The sequence below is a fragment of the Calidris pugnax genome, unplaced genomic scaffold (assembly GCF_001431845.1).
Source record: "Calidris pugnax isolate Ruff unplaced genomic scaffold, ASM143184v1 scaffold178, whole genome shotgun sequence".
In the NCBI taxonomy this organism is placed as follows: domain Eukaryota; kingdom Metazoa; phylum Chordata; class Aves; order Charadriiformes; family Scolopacidae; genus Calidris; species Calidris pugnax.
The window spans coordinates 760748-787359 of NW_015090986.1; the positions used below are offsets into that span (position 1 = coordinate 760748).

Consider the following 26612-nt stretch of genomic DNA (forward strand, 5'->3'; position numbering starts at 1 on the left):
AAACAACCACACACACACAAAAACCTAACCAGCCTAAAACCGATTATATATATATATATATTTTTAAACCTTCTCGAGAAGCAACAAGCTCCCCCGCTCCTCCTCGGGGAAGCACCTTGGAGGCACCGGGCGGCCGGGGGGACGCACCGAACCCCGACCTGCCCCCCGTCCCGCCGCCCAGCCCCACCACAGCTCCCGCCGCGAAACCCGGTCGCCTTAGCCCCGCTGCCCAACATGGCTCCGGCCGCCTCCCGTCTGCCCCTGGAGCCAGCGGCGGCGCCGGCACCGCTTCCCGGGGCTGCTCCTCCTCAGCGGGTCCGCGGCGGCACCAGCAGCGGCGGCGGCACCAGCGGCAGCGCGGGCGGCGGTATCCGGAGCACGTAACTAACCCCGCCCCCAGCCCGCCCGCCCGCCGTTCCTACGGCACCGCCTCCCCGCCGCGCCCGTTCTCACTGGGCAGCGTCGCTGTCAGTCACAAGCGCGCCCTCCTCTGATTGGCAGCAAGGGTGGCGGGGAGGAGGCCAAGCGGGGCGCGGTCCGGCCCGGCCGCAGGGGGGCGCTGTTCCCCGTAACCCCGCCGCCGGGCCTGGGGGACCAGGGGGCCGCAGGGGTGGGAGCGGTGACACACTGCGTCGGGCGGTACCGAAGCACCTCTGTGAGGGCCTGAGGGCCTGGGGAGCTGGGGCCTGGGGGCAGTGCCCCACAGCATCGGGTGCTGTTGAGGAGTCTCTGCCTGAGGGCCTGGGTCTGGGGCCCAGGGGGCCTGGGGTATCTGGGGGTATCTGGGGCCTGGGTCGGCAACCACAGGGCTGGGAGCAGTGCCTCACAGCATCAGGCACTGTTGAAGGATCTCTGTCATTGCTGGGGACCAGAGGACCTGGGCCTGGGGGCAGTGCCCCACAGCATCGGGCACTACTGAAGCACCTCTGTCAGGGCCTGGGGACCAGGGGGCCTGGGGTATCTGGGGGTATCTGGGGGTATCTGGGGCCTGCTTCAGCAGATGCAGGGCTGGGAGCAGTGCCCCACAGCATCGGACACTATTGAGGCTCCTGTGTCAGTGCCTGGGGGCCTGGGGAACTGGGGGCTGGGGGCAGTGCCCCACAGCATTGACCGCTATTGAAACACCCCTGTCAGGGCCTGGGGACCAAGGGGACTGGCAACCTGGGGTCTAGGTTGGCAGCTGTGGGGCTGGGAGTAGTGGAGCAGTGCCCCACAGCACTCGGCGCTATTGAAGTGCCCCTGTCAGTGCCCGTGTGGGTGAAGAGCACCCCCTTTTTGGTGCTTCGTGGACGGCAGCAGTGCCTGAGGGGCAGCCACCTCCTTGGGTTTCTTCTCCCACCCCTGGGCATGGTGCCGGCTGCCTGTGTGTGACTGGAGTGTCTCCTGCACGGCTTGTCCTATGGCATAGAGCGCACAGCTTGGGCTAACTGGCTTCCCACTGTTTTTTTTTCATTTCAGGGTAACCATGTCTTTTTTCTGTACCATTACGAAGACTGACCACTCTTGCCTATTGTTGGGTTCAGTTGTCACTTTAAGTCATCCATCGTGCTGCTTGTTACACAGCTGCAAAATGCTTGTGTTGTATACGTGCACACTCACAAGAAGACTCAAGTAAAATCTAAACAAAGCACTGAGATGCTGAGTTTTACTTATAGCAGGAGATGTGCAAGGAAAATGATGTAGAATGGGCTCTCCATTTAAATAATCCTCTAAAAATACTCTAAATTATTGGAGTAATATTATATACAAATTTTTATTTTATACAAATTGTATACAATTTTTAGAGTATTATTATATATAAACTTCTATTGAAGTTTGTAAAGTATGTTTTATTTTTGTAGATAATTAAGTCTACCCTTTTTAGAAGATTTTTAGCAGTCCTTTAAAATCCAACTGCTGGTACACCCCAAGAAGTCCTCTGCCCAACATCTATTAAAGTGTTACAGCCTCAGCCTCCCAGGAATGTGTCTTTGGACACTGTATAATCAGAGCTGTAAATAAACACCAGGTTTACCAGGTATCTAGGTTACTTTTAAAAGCTTAACTTTTATGCGGGTGCAGAACAATGCAAATATTGTGAACTGCCCGTGGCAATGCAGCAGGACTACCCAGCAATTTAAATGACGAATGGTAACCCAGGTGACAATTTGCATACAGAGTAGACTTTATGAAAATAATTTTACAAAAATAAAACATACTTTACAAACTTCAATAGACCGTGGGATATGAAAATGAATAGCTCCTTCAAATATTAATGATAAGCACTCTTCATATCGCTCCCCCTCTTTTTGTGGTAATACTTTATTTGCCTTGCTCCAAACCCAGACTTAGGAAAACCAAAGGAGAAACAAAAGTGGTACATAGAGTCATAAGACTGCATCTAGAAATATAAAATGGAATTACTGTTTTAATTCAGAAATAATTTCCCTATATTCAGTCTCAAGGAATGAGAAGTCTTTTGGATTTAATCACCTTCTGCCTGGAAAGAAAAAAAACTCAGAGATTAGGTTTCATTAGTAGTTTTACAACAAAGGCTGTTCTGGTGTGGGGTCCCACGCAGATGATCTCTCATGTTTCACTCCACAGCTGCTTCCATATCATTCCTTTACATTGCATCTGACCTCAGCTGCACAGGTCAACAGTGCAGCCCGGGAGATTCAGTGGTGTAAATCGAGGGCGAGGGAAAAACTGGGATGGCCCCTCCGAGCTCTCTAGTGTATTAAAATACAAAAAGAAAACAAACAGCACCATAAACAATAATACATTTCACAGCATCTGAATTTACAGTGGCAACAGCAGGATTATCTCAAGGCATACCTTGAAGTTTTCAGCAGACTCAGGCAAAAAGCAGTACTGACTGGTGTAGCACGTATCAGAGAGGAAGGGATGTTTTGACCCTGGGCCAGAGTCTTAACTCCGATGGGAAGTGCAAAAGGAGCCTTAATTCCCACAGAGCACATGGGAATTCATTCTTCAGCATCTCATCAAAAAAATCCCTACATCCCCAAAATCGGAATGCAATCGCTGTTCTGCATCAGCAAAATATCCACAGAGTCCCACGTCCTGTCCTTGGTAATGGTTTGCTCCCCAGGCTGTCAAATGTGCTGGGCTGAACCCGTTGCAGAAGGGATTTGAAGCCTTTTTCCTGGAATCTGAGGGTCAGATTCAGATCCCCACTTCATCTTTTCTGGAAAGGGAGAAACAAAGCTACTACACACGGAAGTTAACTTACCTCAGAAAAGTAAATTTGCATCTGAAAAGGCAGCTGCAAGCCAGCCACGAGGCCCCACCGAGGGCTTTAGGGATATCCCCTTTCCCTGGAAGACTTCTGTGTAGTCTTCTACACAGAGAAGGGTCCAGAGAAGGGACACGAAGCTGGTGAGGGGTCTGGAGCACAAGTCTTACAAGGAGCGGCTGAGGGAGCTGGGGCTGTTGAGTCTGGAGAAAAGGAGTCTGAGGGAAGACCTTCTCACTCTCTACAACTACCTCAAAGGAGGGCATGGGGGTCGTTCTCTTCTCCCAAGTCAGAGGCAATGGGACAAGAGGAAATGGCCTCAAGTTGCACCAGGGGAGGTTCAGGTTGGATATTAGGAAAATTTTTTACACTGAAAGGGTTATAAAGCATTGGAATGGGCTGCCCAGGGAAGTGGTTGAGGCACCATCCCTGGAGGTGTTCAACAGACGGATAGACATAGTGCTTAGTGGCATGGTTTACTGATGGTTTTTTTTGTTGGCTTTGTTTTTGGTTTTTTTTTTAATTAGAGTCAGGTTGATGGTTGGACTAGATGATCTTAAAGGTCTCTTCCAATCTAGACAATTCTATGATTCCATGATTCTCCCTTTCTCTTTTAAAATCTTGAGCACCTGTGTGGAATACTCACAGAAGCCAGCTTCAGCCCAACCACCTAATCCCGGGAAGTTCCCCCTGCAGAGACAGTGGTGGGAAATAGGCTCCTTCTGAAGGAGGGTACTGGATGAGGGTACTGAAATAAACTCCTTGTTCAGAAGCAGCCCTGAGAGCCTGCCCAGTGCCTTGGGCACCTTGGGAAATCAGCTTGGCCAGGCTGAAGTTGGCTTTTCTGAGTGCCCCCCTTCCCCACCTCGTCTTTACACTCCCCATGTAGTCCTTTACTGCCTCTCATTTATGTATTTATTTATTGACTTTTCTGTTATTTTCACATGCCTGCTCCCTCCAGCATTTTTACTCTGTAGTGCATTTCTGAATCACCCCTTCCCTGTGAGGAAATAAGATTGTTCAGCGTTGTATCATTTGGGATTGTTCTCATCACCAACAAATACTTTTTAAAAAGTCATTTCTGCAACAAATTGAAGTTCTTGGGTTGGTGTATTAACAGGATCTGTCTCCCATGTTACTTCTAAATGGGAATTCTTGTTCCATGCTGCCAATTACTTCTGTCCGTTGAAAAACACAAGTGAGGTTATAAAATCACATAATTCAGTTTTGTTCAATTTTAAATGTGTAACAATGACAGCCATGTAAATGTCGAAGAGTGAAACGTTTAAAAAGTCAAGTTCTAGTTTTTCTGTGGTGGGTGAAGAATATATGGCATTTCACTGCCCCCATTTTGTCCTGATATTTTGCATTCTTTCCAAAAATATAATCACAGTATTTACCTTTGAAGCTGTCTGCAGGAGGGAAACTCACAGACCAGCCCTGCTCTTCCCATGAACAGAGACTGCTTTGTTTAAAAAACTTACATGCCACTAATTTGAGTAATTCTTTGAGCTGAATTCTCAGCTGTGCCCAGGCTCGGTGAGAACAGCTGATGGAGGGGAGGCACAAAGGAGCTGTTTGCAGCTTTTCTGTCAGTTTTCTTTCAAGGATCCTCTTGACTACAACAAGTTGTATTTCATATTTTCCTTTGTGGCACTCCTCCACATCAGGCTTGCCTTGGCTCTGGGAGATGAGGAGCCTGGATAAGGCATTATCTCAGGCAATATCTGCAGTGCAGTTGGCAAAGGTCGCTGAATGTGGCTTTTATACCACATTTCAGCTTGTCTGAGCCTGGGGCTTTGTAAACCTCAGTTTCTTGGGGAGTCCCAAGGGTGCTTGGATGGGCAGGGGTGCAGGTCACTGTGCCTTGTGCTTGCTTTGGTGTAGGTTGGGCAGGCGTAACAAATCAAGTGTTAAAAGCCATTCCTGAGCCTTGAGCAAACTTGCGTGACTACACCTGAATTTCTACTCTCCATTTCCTCATTTTGAAGGAAACAAAGGGAGGTTTTGCCCTGCCATAGACCTATAAAAGGCACGGATGTGTGCAGAGCTTCCATTCCAGAGGGGTAAATCACTGTCAGGACTTCCCATTTGACCTTGCACCACGTCTGGATCGAGGTCTGGAGACTGCTTTTAGTAATTGCACTTCCAATGGTGACACAGGTGACACAAAAGATTTTGAAGTAGCAGCTAGAAAGAGAATCACACAAAGTTACCATTTGTCAAGGCTTCACAATCCTCTTTTTCTATCCGGAAAAGATACCTGGGTAGAATTTCAAGATTTTTCTTTCTTTACGCTTGCCTGGGCATTACTAGAACAATTGTCCTTAGGTGCAGAAATCTTGATTTGTATAGTATATGCATAATTAGTCTGACACTTCCCAGAGCATCACAGATGGCTGTGCGTGCTCAGAAGGTAGGGGGTGTCCCAAAAGCATTGGATTTACCCCAACTATGTGGAGATTGGTTATGCGTGCTGGGTCTGATACTCCCTATTTCTATTGTTCAATTAAATACCTCGGTTCAGGGATTAGTATGTTAAACAGTATGAGACCACATTGAAGTAGCTGAAATCAGTATGCAAGAAATGTAGAAGACTTAAGACAAAGCTGTAAGTCAGATTACTGGAAACTATCATAGAAAAAATTGGAAATGAGGAATGTACTGTGATGTCCTTTGGGAAAAGGTCAGCCAATCCGTCTACCTATAAACAGCCACCAGCTATCTCTGCTCTACATAGGTTAAGATAATTTTCTACTAAAAGTTGTAAATGTTAGTGTTATGCAAATTAAGACAATTCTATTAAAAAAAAAAAGATAAAAGACAGGCTTTACTCTAAAATTATGCTTTTAGCTCTGGATTTATGTTGCCATTTTCACCTGCTAGTACTTTCAGGTGTCCTTTGGGAGTTAGTTTCCAAATTTGCTTCAGATTTCATTCTTTACAGTCTGGCACCTCCATAGTGGACTCCAAGGTATTATTTATAGTGGTGGAATATAACTGTTGGTTTTCATTCTTGTTTGTTTTCATTCTCATTTACTAACTCTATGTTCAGCAATGGTATAATGCAGTCCTAGATCAATTCTTTATCTTTTATCTTTGTTGCAGTGTTCTTTCTTTACTGACTGTATTGTGTGTTTCTTTTTTTATTAAGCATAGTTTTCTGTTCGTTGTTGTGAGAACCTGATTTCTTTGGGGAGTTTTTGTGTGAACCTCCCCCGCTAAAAGGAAAGCAGCTCAGTACCTGCTTCCCTCAGCTGAAACCTCCATCTCTGGCTCCAACACCATCCCACGTCTCAGCCTGGGGACACAATGTGCCCAGATCTTCCCTGGAAGTGCTTGAAGAGATGCGTTTTATATCTTAAATAAAGCCATCTCTGAGGTCTCATGTGGCCGGTTCATGACTCAGATGGCAGTTCCTTCAGCGATGGCAATACAGACCATTGCAATTTTGGCTTCATCCCCTAATTACTGGATGTTTTTGTTCTACAAGGGCCTTCCAGATCCCATGAGTAAACTGAGTTTTTAAGTCTCGGTCAAGTGATAATTTAGATCACTTTAGATAATTTAGTAAAAGGCTGTAGAGAGGGAGCATCCCACACTTAACAGGAAGGGTCATCTGCCATTTGAGGCATAGTGATGAATGCAGAAGAGTGTGAGACTAAATTAGGAAGTACATAATGAAGAGCAGGACAGAGGCATTAACTGCTGAGAACACACCCTGGACCGGAGTGTTTACTTTAGTCATAGAGACGCAGCTGGGAATTACATGTTTTAAACTTGAGGATGGACAACAAAGTATTGCTATGAAGGCTGTGAAAATTGAAGGAACAAAGCACCTCACATCTAATAGCAAAATCATCTCCTTCTCTTAGCTACAAGTGGGAGAAGAGCAAGTGAGTAATTAATAACTCTACCCACCCAAGGAAGCATGGGTATCAGAAACAAGAACACAGAAGCTAGGGAAGTTCCCCACCTTTTTTTAGCTGTCTTGAAAGCAAACACAGTTACTCGCTCGTGGGCACACACAGACTTCTTTGTTGTGTGGTGAACTTCTTCCTTTTGTTCCCCAAAAGGCTGTGAACCCAAGTTACTTCAGGCATGTGAGAAACACCGACTCACATCTTAGCATTTAAAGAGGACAAAGTCACCGAAGCAAAAGTTTAAAAATTTATTAATACGAAACAGCGCTGGATCGGGTGCACCAAAAATAGATGCACACGCACTTTTTCGATTTTTGTATATTTATACCTTATCCCGGCCGCTTAAACTTCTGTCTCTCCTTCTCATTGGCTGAGAAGTTGGAGCTCACATTCTTCCCGACCGCTTGACCTATCACAGGTTTAGCCTATATCTTTTTCTATCATATAAGGCATATACACACCTATTCTACAAAATTTTATCTTGAACATATCATTTTCTTCATCAGGTGGTTGCATCCTCGTCTTCATCAGCTGCCCCCCCCTTTTTCCCTGTGAGCGGGCCTACTTGGCAGCCTTTACTGTCCACCTGGCAGATTCACTGTCCAAGCCTTGTTCTTTTAGTCTTATTGATGCTTTTCTATCTTCTTGGTCCCTATGTTGAAGGACACGTTCCAGTCTGTTTCTCTTCACCTAGATAACACTCTGAGAACAAGGACATTTCAACGGACTAAGAACCGTTGTTCTTAGTCTAAGATCCCTCTGTAGGGATTAGTTAGATACAATTTGTTAATTTTTATTACTACTACTAAAGCTTCTTTGTTAGTACTATCACACTAACAATGATACATCAATTAGCTGAAGCAAAACTTAGCTTGTTTCCCACAGGCAGGAGAATTCTCCTTAACAGTACCCAAAAGTGAGCTAAAACCCATCCATATCAGGAGGAAGCCTACACCACGGCTGGATGTGAGGCAGAGTTAAATCAGGGCTTACCTCTCAGCCCCATTTCTTCTCAACCTGCAGTCCAAAGGAAGGTGCTAATGATCATGAGCTCTTAGAAAACAAGAAAGATAAACAGATATATGGTCCTCCTGACATCAAAGAGCTTGAATGGACTCTACGTTCTTGGAATGAACCCCAGGAAAGAAAAGATCAACATTCAGCTCCCAGTTTGGATGCCATTTCCTGAGCTGGGTGGTGGAAAAATCTGCTAAGGGGTCCTTGATGGAGTCACTGGGCAGCCCCAAGTCTTTCTGCCCAAATAACTTCTCCAAACGCAATGTGGACGGAAAGTCCTCGGGGAAGATTTCCAGCTATCCATCACCAGCTGGGAATGTGGTCCATCTAGTTCAATGGCTGTTCCTTGTGGGACTCTTCCTGCTGGTCCTGAGGACTTCTGCTCTGGGAGGAGAGAAGCCAGTGAGAACTGTTCCATGTGCAAGTCATGGGGTAAAGAACAGTCATGTTCCAGTGTATCCATGGGGAGAAATACTCAGTATTAGGCCTAGACAGTGGCCTCGTCTCTTTGTGAAGTACACATAGAGACTTGAAGCTTTTGCTAGCAGCCTCTTGTCTCTTCTGTTTTTCCCTTAGTGGTGAAAATGTATCTAGTGCAGGACTGAAGGGAAACACGTGCTTGTTTTACTTTGCCTACCAGGCCCTTGACATGCTCTTGGCTTTGATTTCCTAATGAAAAATGCATGTGTGAGTCAATAATCGTGTATCTGGGGGAGTGACAGAAGCCATCCAGCTAAATGCTTATGCTGTCATCCCCAGCTCCCATACAGCTGCTTACACAACTGAAAACTCCAGACCAGATAATTTAAGAAACAGGCACAAACCTACCCCTGAAGGAAAGCTACATGCTCTTCAGCAAAAACTAATGGTAACACACAAACATGAGTCTAGAGGCTGGCTCTACCTTCTGATTTTTGGAGTCCCAAAATGACCTCTGTCTATGCAAGGTAAACCTTTATTTGGCTAAGACAAATTAATCTTTGAAGCAACAAACCTTGTTGAAGCAGCAAGTCTTGTAAAAGAAATCTCATTAAACCATGTATTCTTCCTTCTCTGTTAGCAACTGTCTTTGATTTGCTAGAACATTTTTCTCTAGAATTGCTGTGGTTTTCAACTCCATGACTTTGGAAAGTTTCTTGACCAAACTTTCTAGCATTAAAATATATTCATGCTGATGTCTGCACGGGAATTTGGCACACCTGAATGTCGGATGGGTATTTGGAAATATTTGTCTAAGGGACTCCAGAACTCACCTGCTCTTCCAGAACTCCAGAAGGTTTTCCCAAGGAAATAAGTTGGTTTAAATCTTCTATTTTTTTTCTGATGCATGGGTGACACTTTTAGAGGGACTGTTCCTCAGGGGGAATATATAAGCCAGCAGAGAGTTGGTGGAAGTTTCTTGTGTGGACTGTGTGGACTTTGTTGCAAGCCCTTGGCTTTCAGGTCTGATTTTTCTCACTCAGGCTTCAGTGCTCCTTAGGAAACACTTCAGCCCTGGCTATTCCTGTAATAGGACCTCTGAATTGGTCACACAGCTTGTAGATTGGCACATCTTATGCTTTTGGATATGCTGGAGAACATGCTGGGGACATTAGTTAAAGCATCCAGAATTCTGGTGTATGATTTACCGCTGCCATATGAGGAATGCTTATCCTGAATCTATTGCCCTGAAATCACCCCTGGCAGCAGCTGCAAGAAGTTTCTTCAGAAATGGATGCAAGAAAACAAAAATGCATAATTGCATCTGAAATGTTCCTTTCCTCCTGTTCCAAGTGGTTTGCCAGATAGACTCTTCTGATACACATTTTCTCAAGCATTTCTTTATAACCTCTTTCTTGGTTTGCCTTCCTAGCAGGAATCCTTACCTGGGAGAACTTCTATAGCTCATTTCTTCTTTGCAGTCCCCCTGTGACTCTGGGCAAATTGAATCTCTCTTCTTCTACTCTGAAATGTTTCATTTCTTTACCCTCAAAAGTATTTACTTCTAATTTATTCATGAGATAGTGCCGATTGTGTTTCTAACTACGGCTCTCCTCTTACGCACTAGCAGAGATTTTGTATTGGATTTTTCTGCCATGGCAACTAAGCTGCATCTCTCTTTTTTTAATTTATTTTTAAATTCCTTTAAAGTGCATTCTTTGGCAGTAGAGAGGAGCGCTGGAGTGGCAGGAGCATCACAGTTTTCGCTGCGCTTTTCACACCTGGGGGAGAACCAGGTCCTCCTTTGGGGGGGGAGAGCTGCTGCTCGACGGCACAGCGCCCTCTGCTGGTGGCAGCACCGCGGCGTCTCCAGTCTCGGCCCGGCTAAACCTGTTGATTTGCCACATAACGCTGCACTTCTTATTTTTCTTTTTTTAAAAAATTATTTTTTTATTATTATTATTATTTTATTTTTGGCTGTGCAGCATTCATTTTAATTTCCAAGTGTTTGGAGAAGTGTGCTCCAAACACTCCCCATCACTCTCCTCTTCACTCCCACTTGAGGGAGCAGAGCACGGACACGAGGCGTTACGGTTTTGGCTGTGAAGTAGCCTAGATGCATGAAAGGTCAGTCCCTTCTCTTCATCTTTCCCTTCACCTTTCCTCCCAGCTCATTTGTGGTGACATTTCATCACTCGGCCTAAACTATTTCAGTCTCAACCTCCTCAACCATCTGGCACTTTTTTTTTTTTTTTTTTACAAATTCTGTACAGATTTCTTTTACAGATTTTTACAAATCATGTACTGGAGTAGGTGATCTATCTCTATGAAACAGAGCCTCTCTCCTCATTTCCAGCCAGTATTTCGTAGTTTGTAGCTGACTGGTTGACTGTTTGATGTAACTTTTCTTTCATTTTTAACTTATGTTTTATTTGTAGCTCTCTAAGGGCATTCCTCATGTTATTTCCTCAGTTGGACCCATTTAATCAATTCTGTTCTTCTTACTGATAGCATTCTTCTTGGGGTTTTTGTTTTTGGTTTTTTTTTTCTCTCTTCTCAAAGTCATAATTCACTCAAAGACTACTTATTTTCACTGGAAAAATGCAGCTACTGAGGCAACTGACCATTAAAGGGAAAAAGCCTGGGGAAAGCAGATATTTTCCTGCTACAATGTGTGTGCCCTTGGTTCTGTAAAAGACCACCAAAATGATAATGAACTTGAAGCAGGATACATTATGTGTTGCGTGACGCTCTTGATAGCTGTGGCTAGAGAAAGCTGGTTGCTCCATATAAGAAATAACGGGGAAGTCACGTACACTTTGTTCTGTTCCATGATGTTACCAACAATCTGGATGCAGGAGCTGAATGCACCATTAGCAGGCCTGCTGATGACACCAAACTGGGAGGTGATGTTGACTCTCCTGAGAGACAGTGGGCCTTGCAGAGGCATCTAGTTAGATTGGGGCATGATTAATGGGATGAAATTTAGGAAGTCTAAATGCCGGATTCTGCACCTGGGATGCTAACACTGGCCACCTAATGCTGGGACAAGCACAGATGGGAGAGGAGCAGCTGGAGAGCAGCCCTGCAGGAAGGGATTTGGGGGTGCTGGGGGGCAGCAGGAGCCCTGGCAACCAAGAGGACAAACTGCACCCCAGGGTGCATCAAGCACAGCACAAACAGGCAGTTGAATAGGGGACTGTCCCACTGTGTTCAGCGATGGTGTGGCCTCACCTTGAGCCCTGCGTGCAGTTCTGGGCCCCACCATTTAAGAAGGACATGAAGGGACTTGAATGGAACCAGAGGAGGGCAACTAAACTGGTGAGAGGGCTGGAAGGAATGTCCTGTGAGGAGCAGCTGAGACTTTGGGCTTGTCTGGTTGGAGGAAAGGAGGCTGAGGGGCGACCTCTTTGCTCTCTCCAGCTTCCTGAGGAGGGGATGTGGAGAGGGAGGTGCTGAGCTCTTCTCTCCTGACAGGACACATGGGAGCAGTTCAAAGCTGCACCAGGGGAGGTTTAAGCTGGAGATCAGGAAGCGTTTCTTTACCAAGACGGTGGTCACACACTGGAACTGGCTTCCTAAAGAGGTGGTCGATGCCTCAAGCCCATCAGTGTTTCAGAGGCATTTGGACAATGCCCCTAATAACATGCTTTAACACAATCTTGGTCAGCTCTGAAGTGGTCAGGAGTCAGACTTGATGACCATTTTAGGTCCTTTCCAAGTGAATTATCCTATCCTATCCTATCCTATCCTGCCCTATCCCTTCTCTGCTTAAATAATATTTTTAGTGTGTTTTGTAAATTACAGGAAGAAACTGGGGTGGTATTCAATTATCATAGAGGGCACCTCACTGCGACAACCATACTCTCTCGCTGGTACCACAATGCCTCCTGCATGGTTATCCCACCTTCCTGAGGCTGCAGTTTCACACAACGGTATCAGCAACACTCTGGATCACACTGGCTCCCATTCTTAAACATACCTGTGCTTTCTTACGTAAGTAAATACATGGTAGTTACCTAAACACCACCATTATAGATGTCCTGAGGCGTACTGAGTTATCCGTAGGGGGCTGGCAGCCATGGGCCTGGACCTGTCCCGTTTTGGTGCAGGATCTGCCCTAGGAGCACGTAAAATGGCACTAAACCCCTGGGTTCAGGCCCTGTTTTTTCTCCCATAATGTTCTGACCGGCGTTGTTAGCAATGCAGCTCTGCTTACCACCTTAGTAAGAAAACGTTAACTTGAACAACCAGCAAATTACTGGCAGATTTAAATCTATGCCAGAAGGTTAAGTTGGTGATAAGGCTGTCTCACATACTCTGGACAGAAGTTTTTTATCACATATGCATACAATTAATACAAACACAATGCCACCTGAAAAGAAAAGAAAAAAGCTCACACAAGGAGCAGGTTTTTTGATTCTCATGTAGAAACAAGAGGCTTTTTGTTTCCCTTTTAATGTTAAAGTAACCTTTTACTGTAGAAAAAGGCATTTATTTTCTCTTGGTATTCCACCCTGTGACCTTACATAGAAACCTTCACATAAAGATTTCTCGATGCCACTCTGTGTTTCCTTGGGTTTAGGCCATCAACCTAAAACAGGACTGATGTAGAATATATGTGAAAGTATTGAAGCTAGGCTGAGCCTCTAAAAACTGATAAATTTTAAACCACCCTGCAACAGATGAATCGCTGACTTAAGAATAAATATTAATGGTCATGGCTTTGCAGAACAGCTTAAGAAAACACAAGTATTAAAGAAGATGACTCTTAATGATGACCCTTGCTAATGCTGGTATGTTAAGGCTACGCTAAATAGGGAAATGTCCACTCTGTAGGATAAAAATCCCCAGCAACAGCTGCTCATCAGGCACCCGTGAAGAGCAATGACCTTTACCCTCTCAGGAACTTCAGACTTGCCAAGTATTATTAGGGCAGCATTTCTTAAAATGCAGACTGTAAAACATCAGAAAGCAGTTCAATAAACAACAGCAGCCTTCTCTCAGCGCTGGGAATGCATGTGCACATTTTCATAATCCAAGTGAGAAAGTGGAACAAAATGGGAGGATACAAATTAACAGATATTTACAGAACGAAGCCTGATTTTTATTTGGATGTAAACCAAAACCATTGTGATAACTCTGTAGCTGACACTCCTTGGACTTTTTTTTTTTCTCTCCAAAAACACTAGATGTCTGTTTCATTTTAAAAAGGCCAAGAAATACCACACTGAAGGAAAAAGGAACTCTTAAGACTTACAAAAGAATCACTCAGGAGGAGAAAATTTAATTTGCTAGCCTTTTTGGCTAGAAAGCTCCTTGGCTTACAGCTTTAAGAGAAAAAAAACCCAACAAACAGAAGGAAAACAGATGTTTTAGTTGAACTTATCACTGTACTTTGTAAACCTACAATGTAAGTGGAAAAAAACAGACTGCAAATTGTGCCTACTAGTTTCCCCCCTCCCCATCTATTATTAATGCTATGCTATTAAAATTCATTTGGGTAGTCCAAACAAGTCTTAATTGTTTAATAAAGAAATGAATTCAGCATTGTGTGAATACCTAACAGAATAATGATCTGCAGATATTCAACCAGCAACAAGAATGTTAAATATGCCTACAAATTATTGTAGGAATATTTAAAGTTGATTCCAACTCCCAGAAATTTGCTAGGTACAACAATTTTAAGTACTATTAAATCACTTCTTAGTGAAATAGGTCTGAAAATAGAAGCAGCAAATGAACCTGTCACATTCAATAGCCCTCTAAGATTAACAGTTCATCTAGAATTTCCTAATAGGGCAAGATGTTGATGGACTATGTCCAACGGACTTTAATTCCTAGCAATGCCTCCATACAGGAATCCGTGTGAAACCACGCTGCTCACAGACCGGAGGAACTTACGAACCAGGCAGACAAGTCAAAGTTTGAAAAAGCTTCAAAACAGAAACAGCTCACGTTTTCACAAACTGTTCCTCTAAGGTGGGCACTGAGAGGAATATTCTGGCTGTGCTCGTCCCTCTGTTGAGCACGATGACGCCGGTCATACGCACACTTATGTGTATGATTTAACACACAGCCCTGCCGAATCAAAAAGGCAACCACTGCTTATTAATAAACCACGAGCATGACCAAACCACAGGATATTAAAATGATTACTCGCTCATAAATTCATTACTTGGTCTCGGTTTTGTCTTCCTAAGCGCACAGTGTGATATTTAAAGTCAAAGGTCGCTCTGTACTTTTAGAACCTTGTTTTTCCATTCTTCTTCTTATATTAACAAAAGGGAGACGTTACCTAAAATAGCCCACTAAAATGGGCAGGAAAAAAAGAAACGAACTGCAAATTCACTCTTCACCACATAGCACAAAAATCACAGTCACAGCTTTGTATTTAATGTGGAATCACTTTAAGTACACAATATTTCAAAAGATCCAGAAACTGGTTAAGAGTTAAAAGCCAGTAGAACAAAAATACAGGAAATCCAAAATACATCTTTGACCTTTTTAATCCTAAATTATAGGGTCACATGCCTGAATAGACAAGTTTGCCTTATGAGGAAAGAAACTTTGGTGTGGAATTGGACTAGCCACATGAATAGCACCTGTAGCTTTCAAAATAAATAGCGATGGCTAACTAGACACCCTGGCAGCAAGCTACCCTCTTAAGAAAAGACTAAGAACGTGCTTGGAGCTATGCATCAAGACTGGACAACAGAAACTAGTGTAATCTTTTCTTAAAGTAACTTTAAAGCATTTCTGCTTTCTATATTTCTGATGCTGAAATCAGTACGAAATCCTTCCTCCCATGAGAAAGCTTTCTGTTTATTAGCTATCCACTAATAATCACTCCCTTGAAAATTGCACTATGATGCTTGAAGAACACTGTATTACATTTTTTTAAGTCTTTAGACCCCATTTTCCTAAAATATTGTATTTTTATTCCAGAGGCCCATGCTGTTAGCAATAGCTGTTGCTAACAGGAACATCCCCCTACTCCAAGAGTTACTTATTAAAAAGGTTAAAGATAAATTTGACCTCAAAATGGAACAAAAGGGTTTTTTTAATAAACGGTACCAGAAATAACAAGTGAGCTTTGCAATGTATGATACTCTTCTACAGCCATTGATAAAAGTAGTTACCAGAATGTTACTCTATGTTAATCTGTGGTTTACAGGTATGCAACAAAGCATAATACACACTGAACAGAATGAGTGAAACTTCAGTTTCCAGTGTATAAATGAATTTTAGTCATTTAATAAATTTTAGTTTTTATTTGTGTATTCCACTGTAGTGCTGTGACAACAAATCACACCTGTGTACCAGAGCATACATCAACAGTATGATGTAACTTTACTTACACCACTGCTATATTTAGCTTTTTGAAAGAGACATAAGCATACACTATGGCCACATCAAATAATTTTCTGGGTTTTTACTTTGATAACCTTCACTTTTTCAGTAATACTTCACTTTTAAAATTTGAATTATTGAAAAAATCACAGAAAGTTTATACAGGAATAGCTATAAGGAATAACCTCACAGGCACTGATATGACAAACATTTATTTTAAGGGCGAAGAGGCATTAATCGACAAAGTTGACGGAAAAGAATGACTAACTTTGTCTAACTGGGAAATGCCTGCTTTTGCTCGTATGTTGAGAAAAGAAATTCAGAAAGTTATTTTTTGGCCTTGCTATGTCACAAAGTCAATCAATCATACAAAGACCTACGCGTTTAACCTAAAAGGATACTTTTAAAAGCCCTTCTATCAAAAACAAAAACACCATGCAAAACTTTGATCAATTATGCAGCTGCTTTAAAACTGTTGCAAGACCATACTGTATATATTAGCATTTATACTGCTAATGCACAACTAACAGCAAACTTGATTAGATTAACACAAATTTGTCTTAATTACACTGTTATATCACACTAAGGAGACAAATGCCACAAGATTGGCAAAAACATTTAATTCTGAGCACTCAAATGGCAGGATAATTATGTGTTGTAACCCCTTCACATTTAGAAAAAAACCATAATCCTGCAGTCTTACTTTACAAAAAAAAAGTTCTGTAAAATATTAATTGGGATGGGGAACGGTTTATACTTTCTAACACAAAGTAACTTATACAACTAGTGTCAAAGGCAAACAAAAAAACTTCTAAATAAAAAAATCAAAATACACATAGCAACAGAAGCATTAAATACAGTCAAGATAAGAAGACAACGCACTTGTTAATAAAAAAGACCAAAAAAAAGAAGAAAAGTTACTGAAGTTAGCAACACGTTAAAAGAAAATGCAATGAGGAAAACTATTCTTCCCTATGACAACAGAGGTTCCATTTGCAGTCTTTCCATCCATAATTTGTCTGGTACAGTACATCCATTAAAATATTCAGAATCTCACAGAAGAGCTAGGCTGTTCTCTTCCAAATCTAATTCCTCAGTTGGGTTTGGATGTTTTAAGCAGACATTATTATGAATGAAGTAAAAGCAAGGCAACAAATGGACTTTTTATCACCTTTGCTCCTAGCACTGATGACCAACATTTTTTTAAAAGTTATCATAATCTTTTTTGTCTTTTTTCCCCTCTGCTTCAAATCCATCAACCCCATCACTGTCCCTTCTCCTTTTCCGATTGTGGATGTTGAAGCGCTGATTCATCTGCGGTAACGGATCCATTCCTAAAACTTTGTGTATCTGACGGAATGCAAGGAGTCTCAGTGCAAACTAGAAAAAGGGCAGAAAGAAGATATTTCTGTTAGAAACAGATGCCAATTTTGAGTACTTTGTCAATCAATTAATGAAGAACATTAGCAGTTATACTATCCTTAGCTCTCACTATCTTCTCTTCCTTCCCCCAACACAGTAAAATGTGTATGTCACATTTGCTGCCTCTGTGCAATGTACAGCACCTTACCTAAAAAGTAATGTACGTGTGTTTTAGCTGCTGGACATGCACTGAAGCAGCCAAGGTTTGTCATATGTCCTATTACACGTTAGCAATCTTTAGCAAAAAAGGACCAAATGAAGAGGGAGGGGTGGTAACCTCATGAGCTGCTAGCATGAACGGTCAATACTGTATGCAGATACGTTAAATATTAAAAATTAATCATACACAGATTTATTAATAAAATAGTAAACATCACTGTAATTTTAAATCTAATAACATACTATTGTAGAGTGCTTCAAACTTTTCAGGAAAGCATGTTAATTTTAGCGCAAAAATGAAGAGTACTATACATCCTCTGGTTGTGACATTTTCATTGCCTAGCTTAAGGCTGATCATCTGAAAGACTGAACTATATTCTAAGAAAGGAAAATTGCCATCCACCTTATATCACATAGGTTCACTTAAAACAAAACAAAAAAACAAACCAAACCAAAAAAGCCTTCAAAAACCAGCCACCAAGTTGAGTTACTTCATATATATATCTATTGAGATACTTCATATATAAACTTATTCATATAAGTTTCCTTACCTGTGCACTTGAAGTAATATCCTCTCGTTGCTGATCTGTCATTACAGCAAGTGTATCAAAAGGATCTTTTTCACAAGGGTCCAGAAGGCCAGGACCACCTACAATGGTTAGGCTAATTAGTAGCACATCTCTACCTTATTTCAACCAAGATGGCAGATTTTACATTAGTTAAAGGTAAGCGTACAGGAGCTGATCAAAATGCAACTTGCCTTTAAGGATGATTCCTGAAGATATACACTCAAAAACTCTTCTCAGTGCATCCCCAGGACTCTGTGGTCCAGTAGCGCTGCTAATTGCTTTTTCCACAAGCAACTCCATAGCCTAGAGCAACAGTAAGAAAATCCAGCCCATTTAGAAGACAGGTTAAAACAGAAAAAAGCTGTTACTGTTGTTCAACACAGAACTTTTGAATCTGGAATTTCGAAGAACATTACATATCACAGAACACTTTCAGTTAAAATAAAAAAAAAACCCAAGTATTTTATAAAGATGAATAAAAAGAAAGCTGGTGCAAGATTAATATTGAGTACTGATACTGAAATGCTTCTTCTCAACTCAAGTTGCTTATAAGTTTTGTAGAAATACCCACATATGCAACATCTCTAGCCGTTTTTTGAGAGTGTGAAACTTGGTGGGTCGTTCACATCTATCAGCCACACAAATAAACAGCACACAGTACACATCTAATGAAATTAACAGGATTCTATCGAAAAAAAAAATATTTTTTTTCTAAAAGAGTACAGAAACTTAAAGCATCAAAACTTTAATGATCTTTTACCATTTAAGTCATTACTAGTTCTTCAGTTTAGCAAAACTGAAATTCATAGCAAGTTGTCTCCTGGATATAGGCTAACAGTAACTCAGCTGTTAGGCAAGTGTAAAAAAAACCTCAATGATAAACAGGTTTTTAAAAATGTATACATTGCTTTGTATTAGTTAGAAGTTTTAATTATTAAATCTATTTTAAGTATTTTTTCTGTGAATCTTTCCATTGTTTACTTTTATTAGATGCTATTTTTTCCAGAAAAAAATACATAAAAGATATTTGCTAAGGTAAAGAATAGCTTGCCTTTTTTTTCAGCATTAAATGGATGTTTTAATACTACCTCTTTAGTAATTTTAATTCTCAAACAATATGTCTTCCTTGTTCTTTGGTGGGTCTTTTGAAGGGTCTGGTTTTTGTCCCCCCACTCCCCACCAAGTTTACAGTTGTTCAAATGTTGCTTTTTATTTTTACTTACCAGGAGCAAATGCCTATTCTGATGCATGCAAGTAACTACAGGCAGTGTTAACTACAATCCTTCACTAAGGGTGCCCATTCCTTTCTATTTTAGCTCCATTTAACTGACAAATCTCATTTCTTTCCATAGTCCCACTGTATCACTCGGTATTTAGCAATTCAGTTGTTTTCAAGTATGAACCAAAATACAGCAGGAAAAAAATAAAAAGCAATGCTTCTGCATTTATTTGAGTCTAGTTATTTTGGATCTTCATACAATACACTACAGTCTGCAACTTAATCCTAGGAAAATGTGAGTTAGGATGCCCTGGTGTTTATGTGCACGAAAGGTGGGATTTCAAGTTTGAAAAATCAACCTCAACTAATAGTTCCTTCTAACTTGTAGGAAACTGGCCAAAATTCTTCTAATTTTATTTTAATTTGTAGGTATGTAAAGAGAGTGTTACTAGTGTCCATATTTAAACTTCCTAATATTGTCCATTTTTACAACTACTTAGGTTCTGTTAGAAAAGATCTGGCATCTCTTTGATTTGTAACAGGGTTCTAGCATACAGGGTAGGAGAAGTTCTGCATCTAGAAAAATGTATTTCTTCAACCCATGAAATTCCATCTGTGACTGGCAGAAATTAAATAGATCTAAAAACCACCGTTTTCATTCAGTCATTGTTTTTATCAGTCAGACTTTGCCAACAGGCCAAAAGAACAGCCAACCACACAGACGTCAATGTTATCCGTGTCACTGACAAGGCATCAGGGCAAACCAGAATCACTTTTGGAGAGATCTGGGACACAGCAGGGCCTGACACACTGCTCCCTACCTCTCTTCCCTTCTGGATACGCCTCGGAACAGACAGTGTGATAAATAAAAAACAACATTCCTTGTTCTTCACCTGTGTGCCTGCTGCGTGGTGCGATAGAATAATTCTAAGGATGCTTTTCTGAAAGTACGCCAGTGTTTACTCTTTGGCAACTCAATATCATAGTGATATTTAGAGGGTACTTACGTACCTCTTAGCTTCTTTTAAGCTAAATTTGACAGTGTATCTTTCATTAAATGTAGCACAGAAACTGGCACTATTTCTTTTTTTTTACTGTAAATATTTAAAAAATACAAATAACTGTCCCACATTTTTTCCAGAAGCAATAAATATTATCGGAAGTAATTTAATAAAATTGTCTGCAAGCTTAGTACAGTTGTAAAATGTTTCCCATTGAAATAATGCCAACTGCTCAAACTTCTTGGCAATGTTAGCACTCTCCCTGCCAAAACTGAAAGGGAAGCAGCACGGCGCAATAGGATTTCGTCTGAGAAACAAAACAGTCAGAGCTAAGTTTACTCCCACACTATACACGTTTCAAAGATTTTGTTTCAGACTAACTTTGTCCAGTCCACGGACCGAACATCTGTTAATATTTGGAGCACAAGTTGCACTCCTGGAGAGCATCATTTAAGAAAGTCAATGCGAAAGGAATGCTCCAAGAACACTCGGCTGCAAGAACTCAAGGCCAGGCTGGATGGGGCTTTGAGCAATCTGCTCTAGTGGGAGGTGTCCCGGCCCATGGCAGGGGGGTTGGAACTCAATGATCTTTAAGGCCCCTTCCAACCCAAACCATTCCATGATTCCATGACTGATCACCTAAGGAACCTGAAGGTGCTTAAGTCCATGGGACCTGACGAAATCCATCCATGGATCCTGAAGGACCTGGTGGATGAAGTTGCTAAGCCTATTTCCATCATACTGGAGAAATCGTGGCAATCTGGTGAAGTTACCACTGACTGGAAAAAGGGGAACATAACCCCAGTATTCAAAAAAGGGAAAAAAGAAGACCCAGGGAACTACAGGCCAGTCAGTCTCACCTCTGTGCCTGGCAAGATCATAAGATCCTCCTGGAATCTCTGCTAAGGCACATGGAAAATAAGGTGATTAGAGACAGCCAACATGGCTTCACAAGGACAAATCATACCTGACAAATTTGGTGGCCTTTTACTTTACTGCCACAGACTTGGTAGGCAAGGGCAGAGCAACAGACGTCATCTACCTGGACTTATGCAAAGCATTTGACACTGTCCTGCATGACATCCTGATCTCAAAATTGGAAAGTCATGGATTCAACGGATGGACCACTCGGTGGATGGCCGGAACTGGCTGGATGGCCACACTCAAAGGGTTGTGGTCAACGGCTCAATGTCCAAGCGGCGGCCAGTGACGAGTGGTGTTCTTCAGGGATCGGTACTGGGACCAGTGCTATTTAACATCTTTGCTGGAGACATGGACAGTGGGATAGAGCACACCCTCAGCAAGTTTGCCAATGACACCACGCTCAGTGGTGTGGTCGACATGCTGGAGGGAAAGGATGCCATCCAGAGGGACCTGGACAGGCTTGAGAGGTAGGTTTGTGCAAAGCTCATGAAGTTCAACCAAACCAAGTGCAGGGTCCTGCACCGGGGACATGGCAACCCCAAGTACCAATACAGGTTGGTGGGAGAATGGCTGGAGAGCAGCCCTGAGGAGAAGGACTTGGGAGTGCTTGTGGATGGGAAGCTCAACATGGGCTGGCAGTGTGCACTGGCAGCCCAGAAAGCCAACCGCATCCTGGGCTGCATCAAAAGAATTGGGTCGTGGGAGGTGATTCTACCCCTCTACTCTGCGCTCGTGAGACCCCACCTGGAGTACTGTGTCCAGCTCAACATAGAAAGGACATGGGCCTGCTGGAACTGGACCAGCAGAGGGCCATGAAGATGATCAGAGGGATGGAGCACCTCTCCTATGAAGACAGGCTGAGAGAACTGGGGCTGTTCAACCTGGAGAAGAGAAGGCTCTGGGGAGACCTTATAGCAGCCTTCTGGTATCTGAAGGGAGCCTACAGGAGAGCTGGAGAGGGACTCTTTGTCAGGAAGTGACAGGACAAGGGGCAATGGTTTTAAATTGGAAGAGGGGAGATTTAGATTAGAAGGAAATTCTTTATTGTGAGGGTGGTGAGGCACTGGAACAGGTTGCCCAGAGAAGTTGTGGATGCCCCATCCCTGGAGGGGTTCAAGGCCAGGCTGGATGGGGCTTTGAGCAACCTGGTCTGGTGGGAGGTGTCCCTGCCCAGGGCAGGGGGGTTGGAACTCGATGATCTCTAAGGTCCCTTCCAACTCTAACCATTCTATGATTCTGTGATTCTAACCCAGTACAAGCTAGAGATCTAAGTGACTCTGATTTAAGTACTAATGGTGACATATCCACAGACTGCACTGAAGTCTGTGGAATTTCATCTTGTGGTATTTCATCTTGTTGTATTTCATCTTGTTGAAGGGACTAATTAATGATCACAGGAATTACTGTGATTTATTCTTTCAAATTATCTGAACGATTACAGAACTATCTGCGTACAGCTGACATTATATTAAATAAGTTTCAGTAAACTCCAAGCAACTCAGAATAGGTGGTTAGAAAAAATTAGGATCTTTTATACAGAGTAAAGGAAAAAATTCTAAAATCTATTCACAAAGAATACAAAAGAATAAGAAAATTCCTTCTGGGGAAAAAAAAAATAAATAAATGCAGCTCCAAATGACAAAACCTCAGAAAATTAATTTTTTTAGAGGGAATCGGGATCATTTGCTGGGAAAAAAAACAACCAACAAACCCCCTGACATTCCTTCTTGAAAAAGTTACATTTAAAGCTACGTTTTTTATGCTTTACTTGCAGTACCATGTGTATTAAAAAGACTCATTCAAAAGAACATCACAAAAGAACTCACCCAGCTTGGAAAATCAGACCAAGTTGGAACCCGCTGACAGAGGTCACGAAGAATACGTATGATAATCACACAGGACTGCAGACCATTAGCTCTAGCCTTGAGAGCAATACAAAATCAAATTAATTAATCCCAGCACCTACAGCAAATAGGACTCGTTGAAGACTAAAACACCACTGTTCAATGGAAGCTCAGATACAAGATTGAAACAAATCACTCTACAACTTTACTCCATGAGCTGCCATTTACAGCAGTATTTTATACAGGGTTAGTAATTTAAGGTGGTAGAAGTCAAAGTGCACAGGTTATACAAGAATAACATTTCTTGATCCCCTGTACACTTTGACCTATGTTCACTTGTAACAATAAATACAGTATCTTTCTATATTAGAAATAAAAAGGATAAAGTAAAGATCTAAGAAATAGGTATAGAGACTGAAAGGTCAAGGGAATCTGTTTGGTTTCTTTATTGTGCCTTTGCCAGGATGCAAAGTCACTAAACCAAACAGTTGCTTCTCACCTTTCATTCCCTACACTTAATGCACTTAAAGAAACAGGAAAAAAAAAGTCTTAAATCTAAACACAAAGCTTTAAACACATATTCCATTATTTAAAGCAAAGTTACTCTGCAGCCTTATGGAATATATAACAAATATACAACATATGATCACCCCAAGCCGAGTCAAGCTTCCAACATCGCCTTCTCAATGACCAGGAAAAAAAAATCACGTCAAATGAGCAATAACTGCATAAAGCAGTTCCTCCATACTCAACCTTCTACATTTAAATTTAGGGACCAGAAAAAATATTAAGTATTATTAGCATGAACAACGCTGAGTGTTTTCACACAATTAAACATTTATATTGCAACTGAACTAATCTCTCATAAGGCTACAAGAAGAAAGTAAAATGATGTTCCGAACCTGGAACCACTTAGCGTGGCGTAGAGCAGCCAGAGCGTCAAGGCATTTTTGCCTGTCCAAGACGTCCGGTGGGTCTTTCACCATACCCGAGGTTACATCTAAAATGGATTGAATTGGCAAAATGCAGTGAGGAATGGGTGTTTGACCAGGTGAGCAAGACACTTCCTTAAAGTAGCTTCAATGTCACACATGCCATTTAAAATTTAAACCCTTCAACAACCAATGTAAACGTTCAATAAAAGCCCCTCAATTAGGATTAGGGCATGAACCCAGTATGAAAATCAAGAGCATGTTCAGCTCTGAGGTTATTTTCAAATGCATTGCAGATGATGCAATGCATAGTACTTCTTTATTTAAGCTAACACTGAAAAAACACATAACCCCTACAATCAAATACTGAAGGAAGGATGGTTGGACACAGTGCACCAGCACAGAGAACACAAGACAGAAGGAACACAAAAATCCACTTTAACCAAGTAGAAACATTCAAACTTAGTTTCTCGTAAATTTTAATGGTCACAAGTTATTTGGGACCTATTCTTTAAAAGAAAAGCTAACAAATCTCAAAGGCACTAGATGTTTAGTAATGATGTTATTTGCCTCATACCTAAAACTAGAAATTATTTTGCTTTAAAACTTGACTAAAGGAATGTGAAGTGTTCTTCAATATTACAGAGTTCCATTATTTTCTAGTACTCTCTCTCTTACTCTTATAAATAAAATTCCTCAGCCCGTAATACATGTGCTCCAATATCATTTAAGATTCAAGGAAGAATCTGAAAAGGGACTGCTTTACATAACATTCAGCAGGAGAAAGAAAAGCAAGGAATAGAAGGAATAGTTTAAAAGAATGTGAAATACAATAAAGAAAATATAGTAGATCTTGTACAGTTACACATTCAGTTACCAAGCTGATTGCCTTGTTACCAAAAAACAAGAGACCACAGGCCCTTTTCAAAGTGGTTTAATCCATGAAACTGGAACCACTGAACCATGCAAAATGGTATCCTGGGGTTAAAAATTGTATGATACAATGCAGTAATCAGCTTTAAAAGTACTTTGTTTTACTAATTATGAAAATGGCTATTGTAACTAGTAACAAAGTATACTGATAGCATAACTGGTGATACACCAGATAAGATGAAACAAAAAGCCCTCAGTCAATGGCACTCAATTCACAGGAGCTGGATGTATGGAACAATATAGTTTACTCCAGCAAGATATAAATTGAGGTAACTCAGAGAATAAAATTTAAAAAATATTAAAAAATACTGAGACTCATGAAACATGCCTGCAAGAAGCTTTTACAGATGCTGCAGAAAGAGAGCTCTGAAACCACCTATTTTAAACAAATGTAAAATAAATACTAGGATATTTTACTACACAGAAAACTAAAAAGCCATGAATGCATATGGTGGTACAAATTTGTAATACAATAATAACATTTATTCTGAAGTATGACATTCATATTCGAGCATTTTTTACAGGATAGTCCCATTGCTCTGCACAGGGATAAAAGGGGGAGGATTTCAAAATAAGAACGAAGCTGAGAAGAACACAGGAATCTTCTCACACAGATACTCAAACTTCTGGACTATATATTTATGTGGAAAGATGAAAATCTGCACTAACAAGGCATTTACAGAGCAAATGAATACATTTAAAGTGGTATCTGCTTTAAAACAAAACAAAAACAAACCAAAGAAAAACCCCTCAAACCTGTACAAGACAGGTGCCAGGTAAGATAACTGATGAAATGAGTATGATCTGGATATCAGAGACAAAGAGTACATTTAGAGAAAACCCACATCAGAAAAAAGTGGCAAGGCTGAGAAGCTAAAAATAAAAATAAGGGTTGTTGGGCCCAGTAGCTTAATTAGTAATTATTTACATTCTTCTAAACCTAATATGCAAATAGGTGACACTGCAAACTTTTAGCACAATAGTTCATTACATAATTTGAAACTCCAATTACTTCTAGCTCTGAAAAACTTAAATTTTGAAAATAATTTTACTAAGAAGAATTAAGTGCAGTTTAAGTGCACAGGAGACAATCTTACTCAGTACTGGAAATGTTGATCTACAATGTGCTGCTAATGAATATCATATGAACAACCTTGAAACTTAAAGATTCTGAAAGTCAGAAGTTGCCAAGGCATGTATTGCACTGAGAATACACTGACTGAGGAAAGATATCAAGGAAACTCTTGTAATATTTAATCTGTGGATTTTTGCATCTGTTTCACACTTCAGGATTAACCCCTTAAAGACTATTTAACTAAATTCAGATGCCTAACTTATGACCCTGTTAAAACTAAGACAAAAAATGAATTACTTTACAAAAGACAAGCTCAAATTCTTACCCTATATAACTTAATTTAACTAGCCTAAATATAAGGGGTTAATCTTCAGTTAGACATGCTGTGTCCACACTACCTCTTCATTAGAAGTTAACAGGTATATCAATTTTGTTAAGTTTTATTATGGGAAATACATATTACCCAGTCAACTATGTCAAGACTAGTGTGAACACTGCTTAATTCTAGGAGAGAGACGAAGACGAAAAGAAAAAAAAAAAAAAAAAAAAACACAAAGTAACAGTAGATGCTAGGACTATGCATCCA

General features: G+C 41.3%; 2 protein-coding genes across 2 annotated transcripts in view; both read right to left on the reverse strand.

The window, feature by feature from the left end:
- The window catches only part of LOC106894885 (myotubularin-related protein 12-like), a 21664-nt gene extending 21428 nt beyond the window's left edge, over nucleotides 1–236 (reverse strand). The window contains exon 1 of the mRNA XM_014953876.1: nucleotides 148–236. Coding sequence (XP_014809362.1) covers nucleotides 148–236 — 89 coding nt within the window. The remainder of the gene's footprint in view (nucleotides 1–147) is intronic.
- A 14733-nt stretch (nucleotides 237–14969) lies between these two features.
- ZFR (zinc finger RNA binding protein) overlaps nucleotides 14970–26612 on the reverse strand; it is a 68695-nt gene continuing 57052 nt past the window's right edge. The window contains exons 15-19 of the mRNA XM_014953959.1: nucleotides 23989–24086; nucleotides 23069–23164; nucleotides 18290–18401; nucleotides 18081–18178; nucleotides 14970–17328 (exon numbers count right to left, since the gene is read on the reverse strand). Coding sequence (XP_014809445.1) covers nucleotides 17152–17328; nucleotides 18081–18178; nucleotides 18290–18401; nucleotides 23069–23164; nucleotides 23989–24086 — 581 coding nt within the window. The 3' untranslated portion in view covers nucleotides 14970–17151. The remainder of the gene's footprint in view (nucleotides 17329–18080; nucleotides 18179–18289; nucleotides 18402–23068; nucleotides 23165–23988; nucleotides 24087–26612) is intronic.